At 42.6% G+C, this 23990-nt stretch overlaps 1 protein-coding gene across 1 annotated transcript in view; it reads left to right on the top strand.

Moving 5' to 3' along the window:
* Positions 1-23990, top strand: part of LOC308314374 (voltage-dependent calcium channel subunit alpha-2/delta-4-like) — a 236686-nt gene that overhangs the window by 111024 nt on the left and 101672 nt on the right. The window contains exons 7-14 of the mRNA XM_080761976.1: positions 5748-5829; positions 8373-8489; positions 8629-8688; positions 12648-12810; positions 13743-13874; positions 15383-15443; positions 20879-21029; positions 23727-23801. Coding sequence (XP_080618102.1) covers positions 5748-5829; positions 8373-8489; positions 8629-8688; positions 12648-12810; positions 13743-13874; positions 15383-15443; positions 20879-21029; positions 23727-23801 — 841 coding nt within the window. The remainder of the gene's footprint in view (positions 1-5747; positions 5830-8372; positions 8490-8628; positions 8689-12647; positions 12811-13742; positions 13875-15382; positions 15444-20878; positions 21030-23726; positions 23802-23990) is intronic.

The raw sequence follows: 23990 nt of genomic DNA, 5'->3' as shown, positions 1-23990 counted from the left end.
AGAAATAAGTTGGCCTATACATCAGGTTTAATTGCCTATACGTCAAAACACAAATTGTCATTTAATCCTTATGTTACATAACAGACAGACAGTGTTATTTGTACGTAAATAGTCATATGTGTTCTATATTGCCCTCTGAAAAGCTTAAAACAATAAAGGACATAGGCCATTGTTTTAGCACCGTGACACTATACTGTATGAGATGGATGAGATGTTATCCTACGACAGGATGGCATTGAGATGCTTCATAGTATGTGCTTGTGTCACTGGGTTAAGGTCTGTAATTATACTGCATCATTCGATGAATATAGCCGATCTACAAGCTCACAACGCATCGTGAATGATGCAACACTTTGTGAACTTATAGATATGCATGGCTATTCAAAATGTTTGACTATTTTCAACTGTTTTGGACAGGAATGACATGCCAGGGAAGCCAGGTTGAAAGCAGTGTTGTTTTTGGCAGCAAATTTCAATTTTAGTTTAGTCATAGTCTTTGGACTGAAACTAAATTTAGTTTGAATCATATTTTAGTCAATTCTGGAATGTCTCAGCGTTAGTCTAGTTTAAGTGTATTTTGGCGGGCCTTAATGCCGATTTTACACTTTCTGAAAATAGCCAATCTATACTAGCTCACAACGTGTCGCGCTGCGACGCGTTGCCAGCTTGTAGTTCTGCTATTTAAAGCATGCAACCAAGTGTAAAATGACTAATACTGGATCTCTTGTCCACTATAGTCCCTACTTAACATTTTAGTCTCTTAGTTTTTATTTGTTGCAGAAAGTGTCAATATATTTAGTATTAGTTTTAGTCACCATAGCTTTTAGTTTTCAATTAGTTTCCATTTAGTTTCGTTTAGTTAGACGAAAACAACACTGGTTTGAAAGTGGTTCATTCAAATCAGGGCCATTTTGTCATTTCACTATATTTAACCAGAACCTGCTATAGCCTGGCTCCATCCAGCCCTGAATCGCTATAGCCGATTCACGATTCGGTTTGGAAACGAAATGAAAAGTTCAGGCTAAGACCCCTGCTATCATTCTCTAAAATTGTCTGGTGTGTGGAAACCTCAGAATGCCAAAAAAATGTTTTTTCTTTTTTTTTCAGCAAAAGCAGCAGATCTGCATGCTCGGAGCATGTCACTTCGCACCGCGTTTCGAGCACGTGGATCTGATACTTTTGATGATTTTGTGTGAGTCTCTGTAGTATATGATCAAAGTTAAACTATGGAGGGTGTATAGGTATACCCTCACAAAAAACATGCAGTAATCCTGGTCTCTAAACTGCCTCCCCCTGGCCAGCCGGGGTGTCTGATGGAGGAGAAAGGAACTGGTTTGGTATAACGTGTTCCTTCCACGCGCTATACGTCCAACCTGCCCCTGTCAGGTGTAAAAGAGTGACTTGGACACTCATGCATGAAAGAAACATGAGTTCAAGTCCGTTGCTCTCCCCAGGTTGGCGGAGGGTGTTGTGTAGAGCCCCAGGATCACATTAGATAATTGACACAGGGGTGGAAAATGGGTTACAAAATCATGGGATAAAAATTATAAAAATAAATAAATAAAAAATTGGAGATAGGAGGTTTCTGCCCCGACGGCAACAACAACGGTACAGTAAAATGCTGTGAATTATTGTGTCGTTTAATATACAGTACACATCTGTATGCCCATGTCATGTGACCACATGTTGGTGGCCAATCACTATGTGTCCTTGAAGCAGAATGCTGAGCCTCGTTATAAGTCTCTTTAGATAAGAGCATTACAGTAGCTCTAAAATAAAAAAATAAAATACCAAAAAAAAAACCTAATGATCCCCTGATCCCCCCTGGTACCCTGATGACATGCCATGTGATTAACCCATTCTGACCTGAGATCAGATTCATACGAGGTTTCCACTGGACACACACTGGTCTGATTAAACCCATTCTGACCTGAGATCAGATTAAAAAAATGTCAGTCGTTCTTCGAGTTTTCAAAAATAGCAGACCTACAAGCTCGTAGCGCGCCACTCGGTGGCGCGCTATGAGCTTGTAGATCTGCTATTTTTCAATAGCTAAAGCATAACATGATGCTGACACCAGAATGGGTTCCCGTTCAGAATGGGTTAATAAACAGACCATGTTATTAAAAAAAAGGGCAATGTTTTAATGCAATGACTCATTCATATATTTTTATATACTAAACTTTCTTCAAAACGCATGACAATGAACTATTTATGTACAGTACCAGTACAAAAACATACGTATACAATGTACTCAAATGTGCCTCAAAAGTAGGATTAACCCTGTAACACCCATCGTTGCAATACTACAACATATTATAATTAAAGGACCACTTCACCACTTTTCAACCTATCTTCATTTAATAGGTCCTCAATAATAATCTCGAAAAGAATGGCGCAATTTTTTTCTACTCGGTCTGTGTCTCATAGGAGGGCTGTGGGCAGTTCAGAAACCGTCTTCCATTCCAATGACATCATCGATGGGGAATACAAGCTAATCAAAACGGCAGGCTTTCTAGTCCTGAAAAGTTGCAATGCGAAAATGGAAGCCATCGTTCTCACGATAATGAAAATCTAAACATTTTTGTAAAAAATATCTTGTTTAAAAAAATAATCTGCCTAATGATGATGTCACTCGAAGACGGTTTCTAAACTGCCCACGGCCCTCCTATGAGACACAGACTGAGTAGAAAAAAAATCGTGCCATTTCATCATGATTATTAAAGAGGACCTATTATATTATTTGCTGTGTAGCCTGTAGCCATTTCCAGATGCATGGCGGACACTGATTCCACTCCATTGTCCTCTTCTGTCCATGTCCTCTCCTGTGTACAATTGAACCATATCTCCCCCCCCCCCCCAAAAAAAAAGTCAAAGAGATTATCTTTTTGGCCCACCAAAACCCAATGCTGTCAGTGGGTCACGTCACTCGGTGGATTTGGCCATGCCAGGACCAACAAACGACAGGTCGTTGTGTCTGCACGTCAGTGGATTTGGTTCGGGGACAAACGGCAGTCAGACATGATTTAATGTGATTTGCCAGGTGGTGGAATTGAGCCAAAGCTTCGGCTCTGCAGGACATAAGTCAACATTATTAGAGTCACTGCAGCAGCAGCACAATTCCAATGAGTGTTCTGTTACTGGGACACTATCTCATGCTTTTGATACAGCGTTTCACTTGATGGATCTTATAGTCTATTCTAACTTCAGAAACAACGATAGTTAACCCATTTTGGTGTTTTGGTGTTTAAAGTATTATGTTATGCTTTAGCTATTGAAAAATGGCAGATCTACAAGCTCGTAGCGCGGCACCGAGTGCCGCGCTACGAGCTTGTAGGTCTGTTATTTTAGAAAAATCACGGCGCAAATCTTTGCATATATATTCTTTCAGAGCCAACGTTTTTAACTCAAATCTTTGCTTCTGGTGGGAGGGGTCCCTGGAACAACATATTTTCAGATGGAGGTCGGTGGCCAATTACATACTTTTTGGGATCCTTGACATGAAATATTGCGCACCTCTGACATAGAAACGGGTATTTCAGAAAACTGTCTTTAGAATACATTTTTTAAATTTCTAAGTCAGGTCTAAACTAATGTACTGCATTGATTCAGTCTGTGTAGTCCCTTCACGGATGCATCGCAGGACTCCAAAATTCACCCCAAAATGAACCTGAAGGAAAAGCTAAAGCCGTCGTTTTACAAGTCATCAGAAGCGTTTTTAACTAAAATCTTTGCTGCTGGTGGGTTACCTGGAACAACATATTTTCAGATGGGGGGAGGGGGGGGGGGGGGTCGGCGGCCAAATACATGATAAGTCTGGGGGTCCTTGACATGAAATTTCGTATGCAGCAGCCCAACCAAAGTGTTCCAACAGTGCATGTGCATGCTTGAACATCCTTGTGACAATATTCTCTCTTGAATCTTCCCCTCTGTTTGAACCTTTCTTTTAGTTCCTACAATTCCCATGATGCATTTCACATTGGCCCTATTTCTTTATTCTTTTTATTTTTTACAGAGATATCCCTTTAAGTTATGCTGGCATATAAGCCCTTATTGGGCTTTATATCGTGTTTTCATCCTCTGTAATGTTTTATGTAATAGTGGCAGTGCAGTGTTATAGGTTTATACTGTATGTTAAGATGATAAGCTTAATGCCCAACAGTGTTTTGTCACTCAAACAGTATAAGTGTCCATTTGCACATTTCTAAAGTGACAATTTAATTACTTTTAAGACCTTTATTCTTTAACACCAAAATGGTAAATGCATGGTGCATTTATATAGCGCCTTTATCCAAGGCGCTTTACAGAGATTGTGCATTTACATTCACCCATTCACACACACCGATGGCAGCGGAAACCATGCAAGGCACCAATCAGCACATCGGGAGCAATATTTTGCTTTCACCTGGTATATAAAACCTCTGTTCATACAGTAATGTACAGTATTTCTATGCACCGAGGTCATTTTGGTGTACAGTACACTGATTAGACATCCTGTCACAACAGCTGCTGCTGTGTTTGCACATTGTTATACTTCACCCAATATGGTAGATATGGGAGGTTTTGTCATGTCATGTTTTCTAACTCTCCTTGGGTGATTAGTATCACACAGGTATGACTCATCTGTGGGAAGTATGTGAGACAACAGGCATTGATTGATAACAATTCTTTCACATTCCCTAAATATAATTATTGTATCAAACTAATGCAGAGTTAAAGATCTCCATTTGCATACCAACTCTCCATATAGTTGGAGACCACCTGGAACTAACTGCATTAACTGCTGCCATTGTGTTGCACCTTGGCTGAACCTATTCTGGGCTCAAATCCTGTGTACCTACTGTACAATATACTGAGTATAACTACTGTACAGTGTAACAGAGAGCTACAGCTACACTGCAGATGTTTCAGATCAATTAATAAGCTACCATAGGCCTATATAAGCGCTGTAGTAAATATATGTTTTGTTCAACAAGAGAAACATTTTCTTCAGAATCCTTATCATTTTATCAAGTTATCATTGTACCTGTTTGAGCTGAATTATTTTTTATTCGTATTTATATAGCGCATTTTATCCAAGGCGCTTTACATAGATTGTGCATTACATTCACCCATCCATGCACACATTCACACACCGATGGCATCGGAAACCATGCAAGGCACCAGCAACCAGCACATCAGGAGCAATTAGGGGTGTCAGTCAGTGTCTTGCTCAAGGACACTTCGACACTAACTCTCTCTCTCTCTCTCTCTCTCTCTTGGTAGCATTGTCACTCCTGGCATCATTAACGTCCAACAGATGGACCAATGAAAGAGAATTCTTATTGTGTGTTGCGTGTTGTGCGTTCGTGCGTGCGTGCGCAGGGTATGACAGGAATCCTCAGCTGAGCCAAAACAGTCATTCCTGCATGTCCTCTATAGTCCATTTACAATACAGTAGGACACCCCCCTTCATTAAGTCTGCCCTCTTTCTCACTCTCCCCTATCCCCAATTGTATTAACCCAAGTACGGTACACGTTCATCTATATTCATCATGCCATGTACTAGTCTAAAACATGTATATTAAAAACCAAATAAGCTGTACACGATAACTATGAAAACTATAGTGTCAACAAATGAACCATCTGCCTGCATAAATGCTGTAACGATAATGTATGCCAGTTCATCAAGGTGATAATAATAAATGATACTATATATATATCAGTTCATCTTGGTGTTTACCCACATGTGCGTTTCTGTGTTTCAGGGTGCAGGGGTGGGCCACTCTCATGGCCGTGCAACTTCGGGATTTCACACTGAAATATTCTGGCTCTCAACTCCTACAAAAGGTAAGGAATTAAATGTTTGTGTATAGTCTCACATGTATAGCCATGATGTGTTGGATACTGATCAGACATGATGAGACTGATATGATACGTGTGGTGATGGTGACACATCTAAGTATGGGCTAGAACAGCAGCGGAAATGCTACCAATAATGAAGGACTGCCCTAAAGCAGTGGTTCTCAAGCTTTTTTATGTCAAGGACCCCCGAATTGGCTGCGGACCCCCTTCCTCAAAAACATTCTGTTGCCTGCAGGGACCTCCAGAAGGAAAAGATTTGAGTTAAAATGTTCGGTCCCGACCCATGGAACGTGGAAGTGCAAAAGACAAAAAAAGAAAAAGAAAGACATGTTATCTGTGGTTTACGTCCCGTAAGTCCATTATTTTACAGTGGAAAGAGTGAACGTGAACACAGCTTCTGATCGGAACCAAGGGGGAACAAGCCACACTATATCAGATTTTCAGATTTTCATACAAAGAAAATCTTCAGAGAGGAAAATCAGTAGAAAAACCCTACTTTATTATCCACCTTTCTCTGTCCGACCTTTCTCTTTTGGGCTCTAGACCTACCAGTGAACATCGGACGTTCGCAAAAAATCCTACAAATAGTTCACCCGCCATTTGTAGCATTTCGTGTACCATCTCGCCTCATAGTGGCTCCATTTTGGATGAGCGATCATTCTAAATCGACCATCTTTGCCACTCCCATTTCAGCTCATAATAAGTCTGGCAGCATGTCGGCTAAAAAACACCTAAAACGCATAATGAGGTGCACCGTCCGAAGGCGACTCGAGCTGGCGAGTGGCAGTATAGCGCCGAGCGACGCAAAGTCTGCTTCTGCTGACTCAGCGCCGTTCGCGTCGCTGTTGCATGTCATCAGTTCCGCGTGTCGTGTTTGAGATTGACGCATCTGGTGTGAGAATGCGTCAGTACTTTGGAGGCAGTATATGTGCCAAAAGCACTGGTGGTGGCCCCACAGTTTGTTTATAGCAAACATATAATCCCTCATACAGGATGTTTCTCTCTGTAGTCTGTATATGTACATCTTCTTCATATGACTCAATTGAGGTGACACTGCCAGCACTGACTCATTTTAGCAGGATGTCACATAGCGGGATGTCCTAAAGGCGTTTTGTGTCACCTAGGGCAAACGATGATATGTATGTACACTTGTACAGTGACATAGTGCCAGGCACATACAGTATAGTGCCAGCCCATTCACTTCTGTGGAGTTCCTCACCCAGCGCATTTCTCCCTTTTCTTTCGTGTTTGTTGATGGTGTGATGTCACGGGGCTAATTCGCATGCGCAGTAGGGTCACCTCCGTACGCAAACCTGTGCGGAAGTTTGTGAGATAATTAGTGAAGAGTGAAAACAGGGGGGGGCCTATTATAGAATATTTATAGCAAATTGACACACAGGGGGTCATGGGTGCGTGCTTGACCTGAACAACACACTCACTCCCCAAACGACCTGTCGTCGTGACGTCTTGGGATAAATGTGACCAAACGTTTGGGTATACCCCCTTCCAGTCTGGTTCCGTCCTGGGCACTTCCGCACTTCAGGAATGCCAAAGTTCCGTTCGGGGTCTGCCAAACAAAACAGTTAAAATGATGGAGGCGCCCCGTCTAATGCGGATTGGAGCCATGAGAGGCACCACCGAGTGACCCTCCCGGAGTCACTGTGCCGAGCGTTGCAAAGTCCGCTTCAGTCAAACTCGGTGCCATTCGAGTTAGGGACAGAACATGGTCTTCGATTGCACTACCGCTAATTAATATTACGAAGTACTGATTTAACACAATCAGCCCCCGGGATTCCTTCAAAATAGGAGCTCTGCAGGGGTGCCGGGAAGACATGGTCCACTCCACCCCGTAGTAGATACTTTTTTTGATTGCTTACCTTTCTCTCGTTTCAATATTATGGCTAAATAATCCATCGCGTTCATATCTTGAACGAGAGGCAAGTTGAGAAGTCAGAGATGAAAGAGCTTAGTATATCCACCAGTAAGACGCGCAAACGCGGGAAGCGAACGCAGCTCGTACATATTTGGGTTTTGGACGTATAGCTGCTTTGGGGACTCCTTATATGGTTATGGCTGAGTCATGGTGACGTAATCACTCAGCTCCATATATGGGCACAAAAGTGGGACAGACAGACACACAGACACACACACAGCTAGGTCTCATAGTAAGTGCTCACTGCATTCGCAATCAGATCAAAACCACGGAGAGCGCCGTGGATCAGGAGAGACGAGGCATTCTTTCTGCAGCGGTAAACAGACCGGACCGCGCATGAACGAAAAGCAAAGCGTACGGTGGCCTTGGAATCTCACTCAAAAATTAAAAAAAAAGTAAAAGATTCAGAATATTCATCATTGAAGATGCGCTAGGACATGTACGTACACACGTCATTGCGACCCGTCGGTTGGATTGCTTATGACGTGTGTGGACACGTCAGATAGACGGAAACCTGTTAATGTATGTTTCCCAGCTGTTGTCAACAAAATAAACGAAATATCCATGATATGTATGCGCTCTGAATTCTTTCTAGAAACTCAAGGACGTGGAGTCCATCATCAAGATTGTGAAAGTTGACGGACAAGACATGGTGAAGGATTTCTCCGACGACATCGAGCGCATGCTGGGAAGCAAGATGAAGTCGGTGCAGGTGAGAAAACACGAACATGAACCACGTACTACCCGACACATCCATCCAAATACTCTATTCATCGTTTATTTTATACCCTTGTATTTTACTTGAGATGAGAAATGCTCATAGTTTTGTTCGTCTCCGTTTCTCTCCACAGAGATTGGCAGAGTCGGCGGAGGATGCAGATTTGTACCATGAATTCAACGCTACTTTAGGGGTTCGTTCATGTTTGTGTTACGTGTCAAGTACAATATATCCATCCATATCCGTTAAAGGGACACTTCACCCTTTTTGCAAAAAAATACATGTTAATGACGTTTAGAAGCTTTAGATCACTTTCCTGGGAGTATTTATATGTGTAATATGTGGTTTTAGATATTTTAGATTGTAGCAGTGAGCCTGTTGTCTCTGATGTCATGGACACTGGTCTCACTTCTTTCCTGGACTACATGTTGTCTCAGTAAGACAGCTCTCCAAAGAATTATGGGAATTGTAGTCCATGAAGGTAGTGAGACCAGTGTCCATGACATCAGAGACAACAGGCTCACTGCTACAATCTAAAATATCTAAAACCACATATTACACACATAAAGACCCCCAGGAGTGTGTTCTAAAGCTTCTAAACGTCATTAACATATATTTTTTTGCAAAAAGGGTGAAGTGTCCCTTTAAGTGTGAATTTATGTCTGTGAAGACCAAATGACCAGGGCCAGTAATAAGGTAAGTTTCTCTGTAAAGTTAAACATTACACGCTGGATGCCTGCCAGTCTGTTACAGGAGAGCCACTCCCCCACCAGCTTAAAGATGCTATAAGCAATAATAATTATGTCAACATTTTAATGACCTTTTTATTTTTCAGCCAGCCATAGCAATGGGTAGAACGCTCCCAAAAGAAATGTAGTCTCTGTGACACATCTAGGGGAGTAGTATATGAGGAACACCCTTTTTGAACAGGCGTGGCCTAACCCATCTTGATGACGTCATCAGATTTTTCTGCTTGATGGCACTTTGAGTTTTGACAGTTGTGTGTCGGCATAATTCTAGTTCCGCTTCCTCAATTTGAGCTTCCGCTTTCAGTTCCCCATTTGGTGTGTGTGGGGGTACAATCTCTCACTGACAGAACCAGACATTTCTTCAGCCGCCCGCCTCAGATGTCATCATCTGATTCACCGGAAGACATTTCCTGGAATATTTTAAATGCCTCGGCCAAACATGCATTGGTACTTTCGCATAAACCCGTAGCCTCGACATCGTAAGCGGCCATAATAGCGTCAAAATCCTCTCCCGCGTAACTGCGGCCAACCGGAGGAGGGGTGCTAGGTGTGTCGACAGTGCCGGAATCATGTCCGACGTCTAGTTCTACCGGAGACAATCTCTCACCGACAGAACCAGACATTTCTTCCGCCGCCTCGGATGACTCCGTGTCATCGTCTGATTCACCGGAAGAAATATCCTGGAATATTTTAAATGCCTCGGCCAAACAAGCATTGGTACTTTCGCATAAACGTGTAGCCTCAACATCGTAAGCAGCCATAATAGCGTCAAAATCCTCTCCCCCATAACTGCAGCCAACCGGAGGGTTAGACATGGTGGAAATATATACCGTTGTATGTCATACGTAATATAATGTTTTATTACACAACTATATAACAGCTATTGTTTTGTTTTAGTTTTTAGTTTTTTTTAAATACGTACACTAGTTATATATACCTAACCTAGTATAAACCAGAATAATCCTGAGTCGTAGAAAAATAATGTCTGGATATTACACGAATACAATTACTGGAAAATAATATGAAAACATCAGAAAAGAAAAAGAAAAAAGGAATAATAATAATAATAATGTAGGAGTAATTATAGGTTACATCTGATCACTTTTTCCCCCTGTTTGACGCGCACGGCGCACCCGCCTCTGAGCAGCGTATAACGGCAGACGCATTGGATTGACGTAGTGTTTCAATAACCTTTGCATAGACTAGACTAGAATCCTTCCGTAATACCATGGTCTGCTGGGTGATACGCTCAGATACTGTAGAGTGTAGAGACCCTACATGCTCCACAAGCAAGTACTGAAACACTGTCGTGTGTGCTACCGTGTTCAACAGTAGCTGGACTTACTATCGATGATTTCGTCGGCTGTGCCGGGGTTGATTGCTCGGAGCTGATGATAAATTCACGGTCGTCCCAGCTTCTCAGCTATAGAGCACATCGGTAATGTCTATAATTTCCTGGCGTTTAGTTTGAAGATTACGCTGTATAGTCCCACGATATCCGTCTTCAATTTCGTCAGGTCAAAGCGGAGAGCTCTCGGTTGAAGCGGTGTCCCCAGCGTCTGTAATAATGTAATGATGGAAAGAACAATACATTTACAATCCCGTATATATAATAGAGAACAGAGTCGGTAATGTTATCGAAGATATTCGTGATGATCAGAAAAATACTGAGTTCTCTTCAAAAATTCACGAAGAATAATATATGAAACACACCTTTCCTCAGCGACGATCTGGCACTGCAAATGACCGCTGTTCATCGACGAGATGAATTTCGGATCTAACTGGGACGAGACATCATAGATTAGTTTCATACTCTTACGTTCACACACACACACACACACACACACACACACACACACACACACACACACACACACACATACACAAACATATACACACACACACACACACACACACACACACACACACACACACACAAACACACACACACACGCGCACACACACACACACACACACACACACACACACACACACACACGTATATATAATCATACTACATTCTATCAGAATACACATAATGAAACGGGTCTCACCTATCGAATCGTTGTATGACCATCATGTTGATGCCGACGAACAGGTAAACCTCAAAAATTAAAAAAAGAAAGTAATGCTGACTACTATTTCATATAACTATAGTGGCTGAGATGCAGACGAGTAGAGGGTTGTGATGGCTGAGTCTGGTGGAACGTTGAAGATGATCGGGGTCTTGTAGAGATGAGATGAATTCAGTATACACAGCAGAGTTTCATAGCCATAGCCTAGCATCGATGGTGCTCTGTGAAAAAACTAGCCTTCTTTTATACACCATGCCTCCTATATCTTGGGTGGAACCATTGAAGTATGCATTCAAGCCCCTCCCTCCGTATAACACACACCACAGACACAGGCTTGGGCAATTTGATTGTGAAACATATGGCCCCCCAAAAAAGAGGAAGTATCATGTTCACACACACACACACACACACATTCAATCTGTCAGTTCGGCTGCGAGGTACAGATAAGAACCACAGCTCCATATGAGGTATATGAGTATCAGTTACACTAACACAGTCTGTCATTTTTGACCGTCTGTTTGATCAAATGGGGAACTGAAAGCGGAAGCTCAAATTGAGGAAGCGGAACTAGAATTATGCTGACACTAACTTGTCAAACTGAAAGTGCCATCAAGCAGAAAAATCTGATGACGTCATCAAGATGGGTTAGGCCACGCCTATTCAAAAAGCCGTTCGCAGTGACTAACCGATCAGGAAGCAGACAGGCAAATCGACCAAGCGTTTCTGACGTTCTTTTGTTGGCTCACTCAGTGTTATGTGTTTGGTTATGCGCTTTCCTGTAGCTCCAGACAGTTAGCTCACAACGTTTGCTGCCGCGTCCGCAGTGTGGGTGCAGACTTCCGCGGTACGTCGTGTCAGGGCTTAGGAGGCCGCCAATCGTGACTAGGTCCCTACTACGCGATTGGCTGGTGGCGTTTCAGAGTATGGGGTGCAGACTCATTGGCTTAGGGGTAGCCAATCATAACTACTGTAGGTCGCTATTAAATACGGGGCTGTTACAGCAAAGTATGTTTTAGTAAATACACAAATACACAAGGCCTCACTCACACCTAAGACACACTTGTGTCCTGTGTCTTCTGTGTGTCATGGCCGCCTCAATGCATTTCCAATGGGAGTCACATGGTTTGAAGACACAACCTTGTTGCATGGCTATCTTCTGCCCTCCCACCCCCCCATGCAACAAGGTTGTGTCTTCAAACCATGTGACTCCCATTGGAAATGCATTGAGGCGGCCATGACACACAGAACACACAGGACACAAGTGTGTCTTAGGTGTGAGTGAGGACTATAAGACTTCGCAATGTGTCCTCCTCCTCCTCCCCTGACAGTTTGACTACTACAACTCCATGATGATCAACACCATGGACAACAGCGGGGAGTTCATTGAGCTGGGAGGAGAGTTTCCCCTGGAGGACAACGCGCATTTCAACAACATGCCGGTCAACGTGTTGCAGAGCGACATCCAGATCCCAACCAACGTCTTCAACAGAGGTAGATAGGAGCCAGTAGTCTACTGGCTGGACTAATACCACAGAATTGACTGTGCACCTTCTTTAAAAAAAAAACACACATTTTATCACCCAGTGTCAATTCAGTCAGGACAACTCAAGAATGGATGTAATATATATTTATTGAATATAAGATGAGCAATATATTTATGATGGTTTGGCCATGTATTGGATCTGCTTTTTAGGTACTCAGATCAAGCGCATCAGTCCCGTCCATATAGGACTCCGATTCCCCCGTACCTAAACAGTAGATCCATAAAACGACAGGTGGTATAGCTGGGGTGGAGGTGGGTGAGCAGCAGGTTGGTACACAGCAGTGCGCTGATACAGCAGCAGCAAGCAAGCAAGCAAGCAGGGAAGCAGAGGAGGAATGCAAACCTCCGGTTAAAGTAGCCGGTATGAATCTGGAGTGAGTGTGTGATTGGCTGAGTGAATCATGTGAATGAGAGCGTGATGCTGAGGCGGCCCAATTAGCGGCCGGCAGCGACTGCACTGAGGTTCCATGACTGACCTTGCTCTGCGCATGTCTATGTTTTTTGTGATTGTACCTACCCTAGGGGACATGGGGAGAACATGCAAACTCCACACATTAAGGCCCTTTCCCAATGTTTTATTGTATTGTTTGTTTGACATATAGTAATGGTCTTATTATTAGTTTATTTATATAATTATGTTTTAATCTTAGAGGTATTAAAAAGGTCTTAAAAGTTACTTTAGAAATGTGCAGATATACCCTGTATTAAGTATACACTTATATGGACCAATGTTGAGAACCAATGTTCTAGTGTGTCACTCAAAAATAATAACGTATTGTCTCATTTTTGTTACGTTATTTCTTTCGAATGATATACGCTGCAACGAGCATAAGTCAGGCTCTTCTAGACACTGATCCTGTCGTCTTGCACACACACACAGATCCCAACATCCTGAACGCCATCTATAACTCCGAGGCGCTGAACGACGTCTTCATCAACAACTTCAACAAAGACCCGACTCTCACCTGGCAATACTTTGGCAGCTCCACCGGCTTCTTCAGAGTCTACCCCGGTAATGGAAGCCCGAGATGGGAAAACATTGTTATGATAGCAGTACAACCGTTTTTACCAGCTGCAAGCTGGTCAATATTAGCTTGTGAAAGTCCCGACAGGAGATAATTTTCTGCTGAGCCTGCTCTGTCACCAGTTGGCAACACTGGTTGCCAAGCCTGCATATTTCCAGCCTAACGTGGATTCATTCACAGTTGCTTGCCTGGTTTGGTTTTTGGAGGCTGCTTTAGCTTATTTCTGTCACGACAGTTGCCACCACTGGCAACAACCCATAACATCCCATCGTCTGCACGGCATGGCTAGTCGAGCAGTTCTGATTGGCTGCCTCGTCTCCAGCCATGTTGCCTCAGAATTCTTTAGGGTCACTAATTTGAGCATAACAGCGGAGCACAGCTAAAAAGTGGCATAACGTCAGCAGCAGACCCACAGATAATAATAATGCAGCTGGTAATTAATTGATTTAATCAATTTGGGCTTGTTTATTTTCCTCCTGTTTATTCCCAAACAATGATGACACCATTTTTTTCTATATCGTGACCCACATTTTTTATGTTCTGGTCTGTATTAAGTAACCATTTTGGGAGGGAACCCCTTTTGGTATTGCATTATGTAATGCTTTAGCTATTGGAAAAATAGCAGATCTACAAGCTCATAGCGCGCCACCGAGTGGCGCGCTACGAGCTTGTAGGTCTGCTATTTTTAAAGAATCGTGAAAAGTGACATGAAAGTGTTTGAGAACGACTGACATAGAAAAACTGCTTTTTGAAGAAAACAGTCAGGATTTAGAAGACATTTGCAGAATCGTTCCCAGGTCAAAATGGGTTAAAAAGCAGCACTATTATGTAACTTTCCTCTTCCACTCCGGATTTGAACCGGCACGTGCTATAATAGAGCCCGCCTGCTTGCTCAGGGGATACATTAATCTTGACCTGACCAGGTATCAGTATTCAGATATTTGATATTCATTCATTCTATAGGTGCCCCGCCCCTTTTGCTATACAAACCCATTGTAACTTCAAACTTCATTTTTTTTACCATGATAGATTCATCGAAAACACCCAACATCTTTTCTGGTGTGACTGATTAATGTTCTTCAGGGGTGTTTCTTTTGGCCGTGTCGCAAGACACGGCCAAAAGCATTCCTGGGGGGGTCCCCATCCAAAAACGTTGAGAGTTGAGTTCATTTACTGTTTTCATTTATTTTTAATATATATATACTGTATGTATATTTGGAGGTAAATCAACGCTCTCAACACTTTCAGCACTCTCTCTCAACGCTCTCAACGCTCACACCGCTCTCAATGCTCAATAATTATTAAAAAAATAAATTAATAAATGACCAAAAGTTTTATTTTTTAAAGTGAAATATCCCTTTAACATACTCTGCCATAGACAATTGGACAAAATTACATTTTATTCATTAAAAAAAAAAAAAAGTTACATAGTGAGGCTTTTTACCACGTAATAATGTAATAATCTGTATACCGTATAATGTCATTTCCCCGCCAGGTATCAAATGGACGCCGGATGCCAACGGGGTGGCAGCGTTTGACTGTAGGAACCGTAACTGGTAAGCTCTGATGATCCCTGAATAGACTGACTGTGACCCCACTGATCCCCAAGACTCCGAGACCCTGTCATGTGATCCACTGATTCACTGTCCCAAACAGTGGGACGTGCAAGCAACCTGTGGGTGTGGCTGAGAATCTGGGGGTGTGTCCGTGGGTGTGTCTCACAGAGGTACCTACGGGTATTGAACAATGTCATTTTGAGATTGAGGCGCAAACGAATGGGATCCCACTGTAGATATCAAAGGAGGGCTTCAGCCCCCTGCCCCTTTTACACCGTCTGTAAAACAACTGCCCTCTCCAGACCGCACAAATGCAGCATTTACTAATGGTGAAAGTAATGCAAAGGCCCCTCCTCTCCTTTCCATGCCATACCGGAAGGCAGCATTCAGGAGAATATATATTATTTTTTTCTCCCGAAGTCTGCTGAATTTGAATTTTGAACGCAAGCATTTTGCATTGAACTAATTAAGTTTTTCGAAAATCCATGTCGTTACCCCGCTCCTCCACTAGCTATAAAGAGTGCAGGGTTGCACCCCGAAAATAGCTGATCTACAAGCTGTCAACGCATCGCAGCACGACTCATTGTGAGCTTGTAGATCTGCTATTTTCGCTATTTTGGGCCAAAAGTGCCCTCTTACGGGATTTCAGCCCCTGCCTCTCTCTAACACTCTCTGCACTAATATAATATTTTATAAAGAATACGTTTATACGTTTAACCTTTCTTAATCCTCCTGGCTATCCTCATTTTCAATATATCATACAGTATGTCATTAATGATATGAAATAAAAGAAATAAAAAGAAAGCAGCATGGCTATTTTCACAACTCCTGTAGGGCAAAAAAATTGTTATAATCTTGGTAATGGGCTATAAAGAAATGAAATGCTTCCGCGGGATAAGCGAAAGTCATTCTAAGCAATTACGATATGACCCATAACTACATTTTACACCATCAAATGTAATCTTCCACATTACTTAAGCAGAACACTGGTTGAGTTGCCACTCTTGACCCAGGGCTGTGAGACAGTGATCCATACGCACTGCAATCCTCACATGCACTGACTCTGACTGACACGTTCACCAGATGGCACGTAGAATGAGGACAAGCTATCATTACGCAGAATAGGCGTGTGCGAGCACACGCACAAGCACGCACGCACACACACACACGCACGCACGCATCACATCTGTCTTGCACAAATAAAGTTGTTTTTTGTCCCTGTGTAAGCAAGAGTTGCACCTCCTATGGCATTCCAGCTTCTCTGTCATTCCAGGAATGAGTATAATTCCATAAAAAAAAAGAAAGGCTTTGGAAAGTGGCCAAAAAATTTGACACTTTCTTTTTTTTTAATTATAAATCTTCCTTGTTTTTGAAAATGCAAATTGTGGAAAAGTTTTGATTGACTGAATACGTTATTATAGTAAAGAATGTAAACATGTGGTACAGTCAGACATTTAGGCTAAAAGGATAACACAAACAAGTCCTGGGGACTTGTTTCCATTGTGGTCCTATTATGTATTCAATTCATCAACATAGCACAAAAATAACATCATGTCATCAACAAATACAAAACACCATATGTACAAAGGAGAAAACATTAAGCAGTAATTGACACCCCTCTTGCGGTCTCCTTATATAGATGCTTTTTCAGGCCAATGAAACCAATGACACACATCCTGGATACTGGCAAGGACTGTCTAAAGAGGACGAGACGCGAATACCGCAAGGGCGCCGCCATGTTGCTCACATGGTGCTCCATGGAAGGAAAGAAACATGCGCAGTTGAAACCAAGGAAGCTGAACTCGGAAGTGTTGGCTGCATATAGCCCATTGCAGCATGTTTCTTTCCTTCCATGGAGCACCATGGAGAAACATGGCGTCGCCCGTACGACGGCCATGTTGTCTTCGCGTCTCGTCCTCTTTAGACAGTCCTTGGATACTGCAGGATGGTATCGTCGAGGCATTCCACATTTTGGTGGCAGAGCAGTAGAACAAGATTCAAGATTCAATAATCTATTTTCCATGTCAACAAGTTGATAGGAATTTGTATTGGTTCATACTCAACATATACTGTACAGACAACCATAGATACACAAACAAGAAGGACAGTACAATACAAAAACAAAAACCAGCAGCATAGGAAATTACATCCAGTTTTTTTAAAGTGCTATATGCATATACTATGAGTTCATATACTTCTATATCTCCTGCCTGATGGGAGGAGATTGAAGAGGTGATGTGCAGGATGGGAGTTGTCTGCAATGATTTTATTTGCCTTCCTGATTATTCTGGTGGAATAGAGTGAGGAACGTGTAGGGAGGCTGCATCCTATGTTTTTTGATGCGCGACGTACTACTCTTCAACGAGAATGTTCCTAGGTTTGTTCTCAATATGGGTGGAACAAACATACCATAAAGACAGAAGCATTAGGCCTGACTCACACCTTCGCGTCTAGCATACTTGATGCATGCTAGATGTAAAGAAATGGTTTGTTTACATCTTACACCCAATGCATTTCCAATGGAAGTCACATGGTTTGACACAACATTTGTGTCGTACGGCTTTCGGGCCGAGTTCAAACCGTGTGACTCCCATTGGAAATGCATCGTGAGCTTGCATCAGTCAATACGTCTCATGCATCAGCTATACATCATTCTGTTGCGAAGGTATGAGTCAGGCCTATAAGACTTCTTACCTACATATGCTGCACACTGCACTGTACAGTAGGTATTGGTCAACAAAAAGTATACTTCGCAGAGAAAAACAAGTTTGGCTATTGAAAAGTGAAAAGGTTTTCCAAAGCGACCATGCCTATAGTGACAGATAAAGATTGCGTGTAAGACTAGCCTGTATCAAGTCGGTATCAGGCGCTGGATCTTTAGATTAGGTCCATGGATACTGCCATACACAGCGCCATGCATGCGCTGCGCGGCGTGCACTGCGTCCAGGCAGAGCACAGCACAGCCTGCTATATTGCCCTGATCCCCTGGAAAAGACTTTAAGCTGCTCCTTAAGTTTGTTATAGCAGATCAGTAGCTGGGTCAGCGGGACTCACATGGGCGCCATATGCCACTATTTATGCATTTATAAGTTATGCCAATCGGTGGCGTGCGTGTTATATCGGAGATGTTATTTCTTAAGCCATTTTAGACCATGAGAAAGGGTTCTACAAATGCCTTCTGAATCCTGACAAGGACCCCAAGAATTATATGTAATCGGCCGCCGACCTACAAGCTCGTATAGCGTGGCACTCGGTGCCGCGCTATGAGCTTGTAGATTTGCTATTTTTCAACAGCTAAAGTACAACATAATGCTAAAAACACCAAAAGGGGTTGCCGTACAGAATGTAGCACATTTACACAATGCATATATTGCATTCAATTTCATTCACGGTATTTCTGTTTGTAATCGCAAAGGGACACTTTCTCAGAGTTGTAGTCTATACTTGCCAGCCCATAGAGCCCCATTGTGAACCCGGACGTTTTGAGTACCCTAAAGTTTTATGTTGGAAACGTTGAGTATGGGTCCCCAGCGTTTAGAAACTGCCGGATGCTAACTTGCATACTGTATATTGTTGGGCAATTTTCATAATCATTTTCAATATAAGGCTAACATTTTCAAAATGTCATTATGCTTTAAGTAGCATATGGGACGGGTCAAACTAGGGGGTTTTCATGATTTGAATCCATTGCAGGCATTAGTTTTGCACGAAAAACACTCATTCAGCTAAAAAACCGTCATCACAAATATGATGAGGTCTTCACATTTGGGCTATGGCCAAATTTAGCCCAAGGAGTGATTTTTGTGCCAAAATAATGTTTGCAATGGATTTAGAATCTTAAAAAAAAAAACCTAGTTTGACCCGTCATATGCTACTTAAAGCATAATGAAAAATTTAAAATGTTAGCCTTATATTGGATGTTAATGGTTGACCAACATAATGCAAGTTAGCATCCAGCAGTTTCTAAATGCTGGGGACCCATACTCAACATTTCAAAACCTTAGGGTACTCAAAATGTACCGTAGCCTATTACATATAAGTGCTTTTTTTTTTTACAGTATGCGTTTGCCTTTTATTTAGCAGTTCAATGTAACAGAAATGTTACATTTAAGTAACATTTCTGTGCATTGTTTTTTATGAGACTTGGTTTAATGTCATAACATGACAATGTATTTTTGTGTACATATTATGCATTCGAAAGCAGTGAGTAGTGAGTGAGGGGACAGTGTTTGGACTTCATTACAGCTCAAAGGATTCATTTTACCATTGTGGCAAATCACAAAAAGTTGTGTCAAGATCACGTGAGCATGAAGCATTTGGCGACGGTGGCAAGGAAAGACTCTAGCAGGAAGAAACCTTGAGACCCTCTCTAGGGTGCAGGCCATCTGGCTTGACGAGAGAGAGAGGAGGGGGGGGGAGAGAGAGAGAGAGAGGGGGGGGGGGGGAGGGGGGAGAGGGAAGAGGAGCTCAGTGAGCCAATAGGAAGCCCCCCCCGCAGACTAAAGCATATTGTTGCTGTCGGGCAGAACCTCTTATCTCCATATTTAAATTTGAGGTGTTTCTAGTTTTTTACTAAATTGAAGCCCTACAGCCTACATGTTCATACTAGTACGTCACAAAAGCAAGCTCGAAACACGTCGCTTTGTTCGTGTCACATTCTAGCTTGCAGGTCTGATATGCTTTTGACTTTGATTCCTGAGTGGTAACAGGTTTGGACATAATGAGGTTTCCAGTCGACAGGCGATATAGCAGCATAGCTACAGTGTAAGGGCTATAGTATTGTAAATACATGGCTAGTTTATAAGCCATATCACTTTATTAAAACAAATTGACCCAAATTGACCACCACCAAGTGCCTTCGTCCGCCAATTGTATTTGTGTACAGTGTAGACGCTCGACAAAGCGTGGAGCGTTGCACAGCGTTGCACCACTGTGGATTTGAACCCAGAACCTCCGGTGGTACGTGGCCGCAGGGACTTTTCCACTGCTCCACCGAGCACCTGCATTACGTTTAGTTTGACTCGGTTTGACAGGTGAAAATGGCTCAACTACTAGCTCACGGCGAGGCGTTGTGAGCTTGTAGATGTAGATCGTCTATTTTCACAATGTTTGCCACTGTCTTACGCAATATTTGACAATTTGGCCAATTTGGTGTTAATAAAAAGGTCTTAAAATTAATTAAATTGTAACTTTAGAAATGATACCCAGTAAGTATACACTTACACTGTATGTTGACTGTTGAGCCTTTGATTTTTTCCCCCTTGCTTTTGAAACTGCAAATGGTGGAAAAGTTCTGATTGATTGAATGAATGTAAACAGCACGTGGTACAGTCAGACATTAAGGCTAACCCTCATCCGGGGACCCTTCAATATGATCCCCCCCTTCCCTCCGTGGGAACCACTGATCAACTTTGTGTCCTCCGCCATGCCTCCAGGTACATCCAGGCGGCCACGTCTCCAAAGGACATCATCATCATGGTGGACATCAGTGGCAGCATGAAGGGTCTGAAGATGACCATCGCCAAACACACCATCAACACCATCCTGGACACCCTGGGAGAGAACGACTTTGTCAACGTCATCGCTGTAAGAGACACGTTTATACTCGCCATGTCACTGTCACGTCACATGCTTTTAAATAGGTGCACTGTATTATACACCTGCCTACATTATTTTGAAACAGACATGCACGTGCGCGCACACGTGCACAGCACTCGGAGCATTGGAGGCACATGCATGCATTCACTGACGCACACACGTACCCGTACATCTGTTTAATTTTTTAATGAAACAGTGAAAATAGCTACATTGACACGTGAAATTGTGTCAATGTAATTCGGCTATTTCAACTACGAAAATGTTTTTCAAACATTGTTGAGTGTAGATTGTCCTCAGTCTCTGGTTGAGAGAAGATTGTCCTCTGTCTGGTTGAGTGTAGATTGTCCTCAGTCTCTGGTTGAGAGAAGATTGTCCTCTGTCTGGTTGAGTGTAGATTGTCCTCAGTCTCTGGTTGAGAGAAGATTGTCCTCTGTCTGGTTGAGTGAAGATTGTCCTCTGTCTGGTTGAGTGAAGATTGTCCTCAGTCTCTGGTTGAGAGAAGATTGTCCTCTGTCTGGTTGAGTGTAGATTGTCCTCTGTCTCTGGTTGAGTGAAGATTGTCCTCTGTCTGGTTGAGTGTAGATTGTCCTCTGTCTCTGGTTGAGTGAAGATTGTCCTCTGTCTGGTTGAGTGAAGATTGTCCTCAGTCTCTGGTTGAGAGAAGATTGTCCTCTGTCTGGTTGAGTGTAGATTGTCCTCTGTCTCTGGTTGAGTGAAGATTGTCCTCTGTCTCTGGTTGAGTGTAGATTGTCCTCTGTCACTGGTTGAGTGTAGATTGTCCTCTGTCTCTGGTTGAGTGTAGATTGTCCTCTGTCTGGTTGAGTGAAGATTGTCCTCTGTCTGGTTGAGTGTAGATTGTCCTCTGTCTCTGGTTGAGTGTAGATTGTCCTCTGTCTCTGGTTGAGTGAAGATTGTCCTCTGTCTCTGGTTGAGTGTAGATTGTCCTCTGTCTCTGGTTGAGTGTAGATTGTCCTCTGTCTCTGGTTGAGTGTAGATTGTCCTCTGTCTCTGGTTGAGTGAAGATTGTCCTCTGTCTGGTTGAGTGTAGATTGTCCTCAGTCTGGTTGAGTGTAGATTGTCCTCAGTCTCTGGTTGAGAGAAGATTGTCCTCTGTCTCGTTGAGAGAAGATTGTCCTCTGTCTTTGTTTGAGAGAAGATTGTCTTCTGTCTGGTTGAGAGAAGATTGTCCTCAGTCATGTTGAGTGAAGATTGTCCTCGGTCTCTGGTTGCGTAAAGCAAGAGTCAGACTTGAATCTATCTTAAAGGATGCAAACCTTGCTAAAATAATGGCCCATGTCATGTTCTGAAGTACCAAAACAAATATGTTACATGCAGGGGTCATCGGCCATGTTGTCTTGTGGGGGAATTTTCTGGAATTTCATGGACAAATGAGCAGACAATACCAAAAACACAGGGTCATTATCCTTGAGAGAGAGTTTTGTACACTCTCAGGAGTTATGTTGCTCCTTGCAAATAAAACATTTGAGAACCACACTAGTACTGTTAGTGGACTCATAATGTGCCAGACGTAGTAAATAAGTGTCATACTGTACATATTCTGAGGAAATCGAAAACTACTGTAGAGACTGACATTCATTCATAATTGGGTCTTATAATCAAAACATTATAATGGTGTGTAAAACAGGAAATCTAAAATGTGCGACAGACAAGTCTTAAGCCTAATTTATATCAATCTATGACTATTGACATAGAAATAACACTGTCTGTCAGTGATGTAACATAAGAGGATTACATGACTGCGTTTTTGACATACAGACAGTTGTAAACCTGACAAGTAAGTAACTTACTCCAGACTTAGGCCAATTTTCTAATTTAAGTTACATAACATTGTCTTTGACTTAGGCAATATAAAAAGCGCCTATAGGTTACATTATTGACATCGGAGACCATTATGCTACTGGAGTGGGAACAGCATTTATTTATTTATTTGTTTGTTTGTTTGTTTGTTTGTGACATTTTACCAGAGGTTGCCAGAGCTGATTTAGGCAAAGAAATATGATTTTCCATACATAGGCCATTATTTCAGGCAGGTGCCAAAACCATATTTCCTTCATGCCATGTTTTCATCTCTGCTTCCTCGGTGACAGTGGTCATCCTGGCCTCCTCTGGCTCACAGTTTTTCAACATGTTCCCCAGCATGAATTCAACATGACTCCTGCTCAATAGAGCGCCGCAGTCCCTCCCCCTTTCAGAAAAACGAGTGGCCCAGGAAATGAAAACCCCATGCATTCTCCCATCGGCACTTCTAATATAATTTATTTAAAGACGGTTACGCCTCGGACAAAGCCAACTCGGATCGTGTCAAATCATGACAATGAACACAATGTTTTGGGCCGATCAAATCATTAGAAAGAAGAAAAGAAAGTCAGGAGACAACACTATTTGTTTTGTTTTTCTCGTCTTATAAATTATTTGATCGGCCCAAAACATTGTGTTCATTGTCATGATTTGTCACGATCCGAGTTGGCTTTGTCGAATTTGCCGAATTTCGTGAAGAACGATAGCTCAGAACTGCGAAACTGCTAAAATGGCGATGTAGTGGCCCTCTCTACATCCTCAAAGTTGCCCACGCCTGCTGTAACTAATAATAATCAAATGATCATTATCCAATCATTGCTGCGTTTCTGTGTTTCATTGTCTCTGATGTCTCCGTGCCCCACACAGTACACCGACTACGTGCGCTATGTGGAACCCTGCTTCAGAGGCACCCTGGTCCAGGCGGACTTGGACAACAGAGAGGTAAGAAAGAAACGTTAAGCCCATTAAGGGTTTCATGGAGGCTTTAGCTGCTCATCCTTCCACTCAGACTCCTAACGGAGAGGGAGAGCTGTGAACAGCCATAGCCATTCCATTAGAGGGAGGTAACACTCACTGCATGGTCGCATGCAGTCCCGCCCCCTACCAGGGCCCAGGAAATGATTTCCCCGT

This window comes from Protomyctophum bolini (assembly GCF_963924005.1).
Source record: "Protomyctophum bolini genome assembly, chromosome: 4".
Classification (NCBI taxonomy): Eukaryota; Metazoa; Chordata; class Actinopteri; order Myctophiformes; family Myctophidae; genus Protomyctophum; species Protomyctophum bolini.
The sequence above is the reverse complement of the archived record's forward strand: the minus strand, read 5'-3'. Positions and strand labels throughout refer to the sequence as shown.